At 63.6% G+C, this 10,198-nt stretch overlaps 1 protein-coding gene across 1 annotated transcript; it reads right to left on the bottom strand.

Moving 5' to 3' along the window:
• Window positions 1-398: 398 nt before the first annotated feature.
• ZNF414 (zinc finger protein 414) lies at window positions 399-4,110 on the bottom strand. Its single transcript, XM_033082481.1, is given in 9 exon segments — window positions 399-814; window positions 1,265-1,420; window positions 1,950-2,000; window positions 2,344-2,383; window positions 2,385-2,850; window positions 2,999-3,104; window positions 3,270-3,377; window positions 3,456-3,551; window positions 3,877-4,110. Coding segments are annotated over 9 exon segments (1,266 nt in total). The 5' UTR covers window positions 4,043-4,110; the 3' UTR covers window positions 399-737.
• Window positions 4,111-10,198: the final 6,088 nt, after the last annotated feature.

Genomic DNA, 10,198 nt, shown 5'->3' on the forward strand with positions numbered 1-10,198 from the left:
CTTCTGTGCCATTCCATGCCCTCCTGCTGGCACCTCAGGCCTGGCACAGGCTGGGGGCTGGCTGGGGCTGGGGTCCCACCCTGGTCTGCTGGCAGAGGCTCCAGCCCTGCTGCTCAGGAGCCCTGCACGCTCTGGGGTGTGCTGAGAGGCAGGGGGAGCACGGAGCGTCCCTTCCCTTCCTCAGACCTTCTGCTTCCCCCAACACTTCCCTTTCCCCTTTCCCAAACACTTCCCTTTCCCCTTTCCCAAGGCAGCCCCTGGCAGGGCCAGCTCAGGAGCACAGGGTCACCCCCCCCGTGCCCCCATGTCCCCCTCCTTTGGTTTTGGGGGGCTCCTCAATGCCAGCCCTGCTCCCCCTGGCCCCCACGGGGACTGACAGAGCCTCTCCCGGCCGCCACTCCTGTACAATTCCCATTTATTATTCTGAGATCTCATTCCAGAGAAGTCCACTAACTCCTGAGAACCTACTGGGCTCCCCGCAGAGCCCCCGGGGCTGAAGCAACAAAACCTTTAGGGGAGGGAGATACAGCGGTGCCGGGTGCTGGAGAGTTCCCGAAAATAAAATAGAAGGGGAGAAATTCCAGGGGAAACACGGGCCCCTCTGGCACCCCGGGCTGGGCTGGGGGTGCTCCTGTCCCCAGGGAGGGCTGCCTGTCCCAGCACAGGGCCAGGGGCTGTGCTGTGCCCCCTGCCCGGCTCAGGGGAGGGAGGGGAGGTGCAGGAGAGTCCCGTGGCCATCAAAGCTGGGAGTACAGGGAGTTCTCCATCTCCGGCGGCAGCTTGGCGTGGAACGGGGCGAGGCCCACCCCGAAATCTGGAGGGAGAGGGAAGAGAACTGTCAGCACCTCGGGGGGGGCACACGGACCCCCAGGGGCATCACAGGGGCTGGGGGGCACAGAGAGGGCACTGGAAGGGCACACAGGAGGACTGCAGGGGACTGGGGGCACAGGGAGGGGACACAGAGCCCAGGGGCACTGCAGGGGCCTGGGGGCACAGGGAGGGCAAGCACATGAACCCCTCCTGGGCACAGCAGGGGTTGGGGGGCACGGAGAGGGCACTGGGAGGGCACACACACCCCAGGGGCACTGCAGGGGACTGGGGGGACAGGAAGGGCACACAAACCCCTCCAGGGCACTGCTGTAGGCTGGGGAGGAAGGGACTGGAACCTGGCCAGGCTGTGCCAGGACAGAGGGGGCAGGATGTGCCTCATCCCTGCGGAGCCCATCCCTGTGAGCATCCCCGGGGCCGGGGGTCCCTCCCGTACCCATGTCAGCCTCCAGGCGCCCGGGCGGGGGGTTCTTGCGGTGGTCCTCGATGTGCAGGGTCATGTCCTCGCGGGAGGCGGTGGAGAAGGGGCACTGCGTGCAGCTGTAGCGGCCCCGCGTGTGCTCCCAGACGATGCGGCTGTTGGAGGAGTGCCCTGCAAGGACGGGCGGGCAGGGAAGCACAGGGATCGCCCCGGGATCGCCCGGAGCCGGGTGGTGCCGCGGGGCAATGCGGGTTGGAGCCGCCCCGCTCCAAACCCCACACGCTCAGGGGTTCCCTTCCCAAGGGAAAAACCCCGAATGTGGGAGCAGGGAGCCAGGCTGTGCCCCCAGCCCCGCAGCAAAGGGCGCAGCGAGTTCCAGCCTGGGGGCACTGGGGGCACTGGGGGCACTGGAGCCCAGGCAGCTGCTGCTGCTGCTCCTCCTCCTGCTGCTTCTGCCCTCGGGGCCAGGCTGGGGGGTTTTGGGGGGGTACAGCCGGCAACCCCCCTGCCTCGGAGCCCACCTGGGCCACATCCCCTCTCTGCGTGGCTCCCAAAAAGAAGGGAGCCCGCCCTCCCCCTCTGCTCTCCGGGGAGCACTGCAGTGCCCCTGGGGCCTCTCCCATCCCCTGTGGCCCCCCCGCCGCCCCCCAAACCCCCCAGTGACAGAAAGCAGCCCCCACCCAGTAGGTGCCAAACTAACCTGGAGTCACTCCTGAGCCAAAGCATGGGAGGAGTGGGCTGACACTCAAACCTGCGGAGGGAATCGAGGGGCAAGACAAGCATTAGGTCTTCCCCTCCCTGGGGGGACACACGTGGGAGGGCAGGCCTGGCCCGGCCCCCCCGCCTCGCACCCCCAGCACGGGGGAGCAGCAGGGCCGGGAGAATTTGGAGGCGTTTTTTTGGCCGGTGCTTTGCCCAATCGAACATCACAGAGGGGGTGGCACGGGTGGCACGGGGCTTTGGGGGGGTGGCCGGGCCGGAGGGGCAGGAGGGGGCCGGATCCTCGGCTGGGCGGCGGCGGGTCCTCCTGGGAGCTGCTGCTGGTCAAGGCGGGAGCAGAAGAAGGTTTGTCCCGAACATCTCCGCGCTCTCACCTTGGCTTTTCTTCCAGACGGCGTTGGAGACGCTGGGGGGGGCCGTGGCCCGGCAGGAAGGGCCGCAGGCGGTGCTGAGCCGGGGGCTGCGCCAGCCCGTAGGGCGAGGGGGGCACGTAGGACAGGAACGGCCCCGGCACCGAGGACGGGGGTGGCCCCGAGAAGCGAGTCAAGGACGAGGGCCCGAACAGGCCGGGCTCCAGCAGCGGGAAGGGGTGCGGGCCCGGCGGCACCAGCGGCTCCAGCGAGCCGGGCAGCGCCGCGGGCAGCGCGCCCGGGGCAGAGTCCGCCGCTTCTTTCTCCAGGGGCCGCAGAGCGCTCGGGAGCTTGGGCAGCCCCTCGGGCGGCTTGGCCGGGGGCTCCTTCTCCGGGGCAGAGGTAGCGGGAGGCAGGACGGGCTTGTCGGGCTTGGGGGGCGGCGCGGGGCCGCTGGCGCTGTCGGAGCAGACGTGCAGGTGCTTGAAGAGGGAGCGGTGCGTGCGGAAGCGCAGCAGGCAGTTCTCACACCTGGCGGCCGGGAAAGCTCCGTCAGAGCCGGGGCTCCCCCGGGCACCGCCCCCAGCCCCAGCCGCGGCCCAGGGGGCTCAGGGATGCCAGGGAGCTGCCAGGTGTCCCCAGAGAGGGTGGGATGGGGACAGGGAGCAGCGGGACTCACTTGAAGTAGCGGTTTGGTTTGTAGTGCACCTTCATGTGGACCATGAGGTCCTGCATGCTGGGGAAGGTCTCGGTGCAGCCCAGCGTGGGGCAGTGGAAGGTTTTGCCTGAGCAGAGGAATTCAGAGACAGATTCAGTGGGGACAGCCCCACTGCAGGGTCTGCAGCACCTCCCACGCTCCCCCCGCTCCCATCTCCCACCACCAGTGCTGCTGAGCCCTGCTCTGCCCCCTCCCAGCCAACAAAAGGGCACGTGGGGTGTCCTGGCCTTACCCTCGAGGGACTGCGTGGGTCTGTAGTGGACCTTCAGGTGGTCCACCAGCTCCTGCATGCTGGGGAAGGCCAGCTTGCAGCCGTAGCTCGAGCACTGGTAGTGTTTCCCTGCAAGGACACAGATCCGTCGGCCTCGTCCCTGCCCCGGCTGTCGCTGTCCCCTCCCCGGGGCGGGGCTGGGCTCACCTGGGACAGGTCTGCGCTTCAGCGGCCGCAGCTCCGGGGTCGGGGTCCCTGCGCTCCCCGGCATCGGGGCACTGCGCAGGGCTGGGTCACTGCAGCCTGCGGGGACAGCTTGTGAGGCTCGGCCCTGCCAAACCAGCCCTGTGCCCTCCCCATCCCTCCAGGGAAATGGGGCCTGGGGGGTCTGGATGGAGAGGCTGGAGCCCCCCAGGGTGTGAGAGCTGCGAGGGGCTTTGCTCTAGGAAAAGCTGAGGAGTGAAGGTGAAGGCTGATGGTGTCTGGAACACGCTGGGCGATGCCACCTGCACACCCAGGCACAGCCTGGCACACCTGTGCACATCCCCATCGGGGGGATTCGGCCAAAGGGACCTCCCGGCCACCCCCCTGCTCCTGTCCCTCCTCTCAGCACCCTGAGGACACTCACCTGCCCCCTCTGTGCCGAATTTCCCCCGCAGGAAGAAGGTGGCCACAGCCTCGTCCTTCTCTGTCTTCATGGCACCGCCAGAGCTGGGCACGGGCACACGGCGGCTCCTCCCGGCGATGCTGCACCGGGAGCAGGGGAGGGAGGTCACATCCCAGCCCGGAGCCATAGTGCCTTCCTCCTCCTGCTCCTCCTCTTCCTCTTTTTCCTCCTCTCCTCGGTGTCCCGTGCTCGTGGGACCGACCCTCCCGCCCGCAGGAGATCGCGGCTTCACAGAGCCCAGAGCTCTCACTGTCCCTTCCTGCCTTTCCTTTCACAGAGCCCAGAGCTGTCACTGTCCCTTCCTGCCTTTCCCGCCCCAGGGGGTTCCCCAAAGCCCCCAAACATCCCCCCAGGCATCACCAGGATCCTGCTCGTGCCCAGCCCACAGCAACTGTAGCCAAAAATTCCCCCAAACTCCAGGATCCCCTCCAAGGCACAGCCATACCAGGGATTGCTGGAGCTGTTCCAGCCTCCTGCTCCCAGGGCTGGGGGGCTCACTGGGTGATCCCCCCAAAATTCCAAAGGGTTTTCCAGTCAGGAGGAGCAGCAGGTCCCACTGAGTGACTGGGAGCTGATGATGGGCACAGTTCCTGCCCGAAATTACACTGGCTTGGCCTCACAATGCCTTGGCATGAGGCTCCCACATGGATAAGCCAAACTCTAATTCCCAGTGAAAAATCATCTGGAAAACTTCCTCAGTTTGGGAGATTTCTCTGTAGTATCTTAATGTTGGAGTGAGAGAGAAAATGATTATAATAATGGCAATAATAATGCTAAAAATAATAAGTAAAGATGAAAATAAGGACAAAAGGATAAAATAAAATGGATAAAAGGGTAAAAATATTTATAATAATGCTGATAATAATAATTATGATATTGATGATAATAATAACAACAATAATATCAGCACTGAGGCTGTGAAGTGGGCACTGAGCAATGTTTCCCCAAGAGCTCAATAACTTCTTGTGAAATCTCCCTGGAGATCAGCTCTGCTGGCTGGGGCACCCCATCCTTCCCATTAACATCTGCTCCAGAGACACTTTCCCAGCTTTTGGCTCCGGGGGGTCTCACCCAGAGGGGCTCAGCCTGGCCAAGTCAGGCTCAGCAGCTGTTCCTGCAGCACCCAGCACTCTGGGATCACAGCCCAGTGGGAAATAAATCAGGGAGGGGGGAAAAAGCCATGTGGGATTATTCCTGTGGCTGCCCCCGGGCTTCTGGCTTTGTCTGGGGGTTGTGGGGCTTTTTTTGTTGTTGTTTTCTCAGCTCAGCGGCCTCGGGATGGAATCAGCCAACCATGGAAGGGGGTTGGCCATGGAAAAGGGAATTTGAGGCAGGGCTGGGGCTAGTCATGGCCCAGGAGGGGAAATTCAGCCCTGGATGGAGGGGGTGCTCCATCTCCATCCTCCATCCCTGCAGGACACGGGGTAAACACGGGAAGTTCCCGGCAGCTTTGATGGAGCTTTGTTTATCAGGCAGAAATGAGGGGTTTGTTGGGAAAAAAGGTCTTGGGAATCTTGTTTTTGTGGGAGACTATGCTGAAAAGGTCGAGGCAGGGCTGTGTCTGCCTGCCCAGCCCCTGGGCAGTGTCCATGTGGCACTGCCACGTTTTGATGCCCAACCCTCAAGTGTCAGAGCTGCCAGAGCCTTTCTGGGAACCACCGGTCCTGGAGACTGCAGTGAACCAAAATTCCTGCTGGAAATGCTCTCTGGATGAAAGCTGGGTGGCACAGCCTGGGCTCAGGACCCCTGCAGACCCCTGGTGGCCTCCAGGTGAGCCCAAAGGGAGCAGGGCCACTGGGAGCTCTGGGGCAGCATAGGGGAGTTTTTGCAAGAAATCAGGAAATTCTTCCCCAGCAGCACTGCAGCAGGGGGGACAGGGAGCTCCTGGAGCTCCAGGGTCAAACCCAGCAGTGCCTGTGGATGTTGGAAGCTCCGTGCTGTCCCTCTGGGATCACAGATGCAGCTCTCCATTTCCCTGTTGCAGCATTCCAGTGATGCCTTGTAAGCTGATTTTTTTTCTCTGGAAAAGCTGGGAAAATGCCTCCTGAGCAGATCCCCTGAGGGCAGGCAGGATGGGCACTTGGCTTGTGGTCCCAGTGTTCCCCACGGGTGACATGGCAGAGGACATGGTGGCAGCACTGTGGCATTGCCCTGTGCCCAGCCCACTGGTTTTTGGAGAGCAGGTGGCACCTGGATCATCTTGCTGTCATTTGTCACCTCCCATGGGATGGTGGCCAACACTTTTCCTTCAGGACTGTCTGTTCTGCAGCCCTGAGCATGACATGTCCCAGGTGCTGCTGACCTGCCACTGTGCCCATCCCCAGTGACCTCCTGTGGTCACCAGAGATGTGACTGCCCCAGAGATGTGACCCCCTTGGTGACACAATTTCCCCAGAGACAGCAGCCCCCTAGAAATATGATTCTCCCCAAGATGTGACCACCAGTGCAAACCTGCCCTGGAGCCCCCAGTCCCGGAGCCACCACTGTCACTGTCATTATCCCCAGGCTTTTCCTGCTACAGGTTCAGCCTCCCCAAAAAGCTGCTGACACCAAACTCCCTCATCCCGACCCCTGTGGTGAACAGGGACCCCAAAATCCCTTCCAGGGGGCTGCCAGCCATGAGGGTGGGCAGGATGTTTGCAGCTGCTGCTCACCCCGAGCAGGCTCTGCTGCTGATTCAGTGAATAATTAACACAGCTCATCCCCCTCAAACCATCCGGGGGCTTTATCCATATCCCGAGACTTCTCTCAACCCACCCCGGGAGGATAAATGGGACAAATAATCCGATTTGAGCATCTCTGTGTGTGCTCTGAGGCCCGAGGATGAGGAGGCTCCCCCCAAACGCGGCTCCTCGGCGCAGGAGATGAGACAAAGGCTGGGAACAAGGGGCTCATGTGATCGCGCAGCCGGCGAGCGCCGGGGGAGGAAGCGCCGGCGGTGCCAGGGCTCAGCTCCGCCAGTGCCACCAGATCACAGCCCGAACTAAAACACACCCTGGGCATCCTCCTGGAGCCTTCAGATACCGCGGGGAGCCCTCTGAGAGCCGGGGGTGCTGGGGGGGAGGATGTTCCAGGTGCCCAACGCAAGGTGGGTGCCCCGGTCCCGGCATGGGCTGGAGCAAAGCTGCTGCCTCGGGTGCTGCCCCTCGCTGGGGGGGGTTCCCTGCTTTCCAACTCCGAATCTGCCTGCAGAGCCTGAGGAGCCCACCCCGAGCCCAGTGACAAGGTGGGCACTCAGCCCCGTGCCCGGCCTCGGTGTCACATCCCCGTCGTGGCCACAGGGACAGCACAGCCCAGGCTCCTGTCCCCTCTGGCGGTCCCCTCTATCCCTGAGATTGCTCCAAGCCCTGCTGCCATTTCCCTGCACTCCCACGCCACCCTGGTGCCTACCTTTACCTGCCTGCCCGTGGATGGCCCATCCACCCGGCCACATCAGCTATGCGGTTGGGAAAAAACCCCACTATCCCTTCAGGAGCCACCTGGGGATGTCCCTGAGCCTGGACAAAGCTGAGCCCGAGCAGCAGCACCAGGCAAGTTCACACCCTGGCCAAGGCCAGGAGCTCCCGGCTCTGACAGCAACAAAGCGGCTCCCGCAGGGGTGGGAGGACGGAGGGAGCACGGCGAGATCCCGGCAGGTGCATCCCGGGATGGGAGGGCGCTCCTGGTGTTCCCACAGGTCACACACCTGTCAACACCCAGGGCTAGCGGCTCCCTGTCGCCGTCAGCCCCACAAGTAGCCCCCATGGCTACTGCTTTCTGGGGCTGGTAGCCCTCCATGGGCCATGTACCCATGGCTACAAGTCCAGGGAGCAGTGACAGCTCCGGGAGCACCCCCACGGCCACCACCCCATAGGCAGGGGCCCGGTGACCCGGAGCTCCCCAAGGCTGGGGCAGGTCCCTGCAAAGCCCCGCTAGCCCGGGCCCCCCTCCCCGCTCCAGTGCAGCTCCAGCCCGGTGCTGGTCCAGCCGCAGGCGCCAGGACAACTCTCGGTCCCAGACCACCCCGGTGCCGGTCCATCCCCCGGGATCGGTACAGCCCCGGTGCTGCTTCACCCCCCGGTACCGATCCAGCTCCGGTACCAGTACACCCCTGGCCCGGTACATCCCCCGGTGCCAGTGCTCCCTTCCCGGTGCCAGCACACCCCCGGTACCGGCACATCCCGGTGCCGATACGGTCCCGGTGCCGGAACACCCCCGCGGTGCCGGTAAAGCCCCCGCTGTCCGCGCACCCCCCTGTGTCAGCCCATCCCCTGTGCCGGTCCGTTCCCTCATCCCGGTCCTCCCCCGGTCCCTCCCGGTCCCTCCCGGCCGTACCGGGGCTGCGGCGGGGCCGGCGCCGCCCGGGTCGCGCATCAGCGGCGGGGCGGCCGCGGGGCCATTTTCTGTGCGGAGCTGTCGCGAGAGCGGGGGGAGGAGGAGGAGGATGACGGGGGGGGAGGAAGGAACGTGCGGAAGGGCGGGCGGGGGCCTCGGGGGGGACCCGGCCCCGCCCCGCCCCGTTCCCCCCCTCCGCTGCTTTTCCCGGGAGATTCTCCGCACCCCGCATCCCAGCGCCTGCGGGCAGCGCGAGCATCCCGGGGCTTTGGAGCATCCTGAGGGCTTTGGAGGATCCCGGGAATTTTGGAGCATCCCGGGAATTTTGGAGCATCCCGGGGGTCTTGAAACATCCCAGAGAGGGAAAGGCATCAGCTCATCCTGAAGCTTTTGGAGCATCCCAGCGCTCTTGGAGCACCCTGGGGTCTCAGATCATGTCAGGGGCTCAGAGCATCCCAGCGCCTTGAGCACGCTGAAGGCCTTGGAGCATCCCAGGGCTTTTGGAACATCCTGGGACTTTGGAGCATCCAGGGACTCTGCCAAGTACCCCAGGGGCTTTGGAACATTCCAGGGGGATCATGGAGCATCCTGAGGCTTTTGGAGCTTTTGGGGGGCTTTGGTGCATCTTGGAATCCTCAGAGCATCCTGGTGCTTTGCAGTGTGCAGGGGGCTCAGAGCATCCTGGGGTGCTCAGACCCTGGGCCCTGTGGGAAGTCCTGGGCCTTTTGGAGCATCCCAGGGCTCTCTGAGCACCCCAAGCTCCTGTGAGCACACCAGACTCCTGGGAACACCCCAAGCTCCTGGGAACACTCCAGACTCCTGGGGACACCCTGGGCTCCTGGGGACATCCCAAATTCCTGGGGACACCCCTCCAGCTCATGTGTGCCCTGAGGAGCAGCCCAGACCCCCTGGACCCTCCAGGATCCTCACAGCAGCAGAAGCCTCTGAGAGACCCCCAAATCCAAACCCTGGGAGCCCCTGGAGCATCCAGAGTCCTCTGGAGCCCCCAGGGAGTGCCTGAGCTGTCCCAGCTCCCACCTCCCTGCAGGGCTGAGCGGGAGCATCCCACTGACAGCACCCACTGCTGCGGTGGTGCCCCCCATTCCCAGTCCCCAGCCCCCAGGAAGGGCTTGAAGGTGCAGGAAGGAGTTTCCTAAATCTCCAGAGTTTCCAAAGCCACTATTTTTCATTAAAATAAAATCAGACACCTGCCTCTTGCACTCTGCAGTGCAAGGACTCCTAGAAAGCTGTGATTTACAGGAAAAATCACCCTAAGGACTGCAGGGGCTGAAAAACCCCATTGTGGCAGGAGGAGGGGGAAACCATAATTTCCAGTGTAGGGCTGTGAGGAACTTGGAATTCCATGGAAAATTTCCCATCCCAGTGGTGTTCTGCCCTCTGTTAATCCCACCCTGGAGGACACAGGGTCCCCTGCACACCCCTGGACCCCCAAATCTGAGGTAGGGAGGCCTGTGTGACCTGGGAGCAGCTCCAGGGGGGCTTGGGAGGGAGGAAGAAAGGAGGGCTGGGCTGTGGGATCAGGATGAGGGAAGGAGGAAGAGGAGGGCCGGGCTGTGGGATCAGGCCGGGCTGTGGGATTAGGGAAGGAGGAAGAGGAGGGCCGGGCTGTGGGATCAGGATCAAGATCAGGGAAGGAGGAAGAGGAGGGCTGGGCTGTGGGATCAGGATCAGGAAAGGAGGAAGAGGAGGGCCGGGCTGTGGGATCAGGCCGGGCTCTGTGGGATCAGGGAGGGAGGAAGAGGAGGGCCGGGCTGTGGGATCAGGATCAGGGAGGGAGGAAGAGGAGGGCCGGGCTGTGGGATCAGGCCGGGCTGTGGGATCAGGATCAGGGAAGGAGGAAGAGGAGGGCCGGGCTGTGGGATCAGGCCGGGCTCTGTGGGATCAGGGAAGGAGGAAGAGGAGGGCCGGGCTGTGGGATCAGGATCAGGATCAGGGAAGGAGGAAGAAG

This window comes from Catharus ustulatus, chromosome 29, assembly GCF_009819885.2.
Source record: "Catharus ustulatus isolate bCatUst1 chromosome 29, bCatUst1.pri.v2, whole genome shotgun sequence".
In the NCBI taxonomy this organism is placed as follows: Eukaryota; Metazoa; Chordata; class Aves; order Passeriformes; family Turdidae; genus Catharus; species Catharus ustulatus.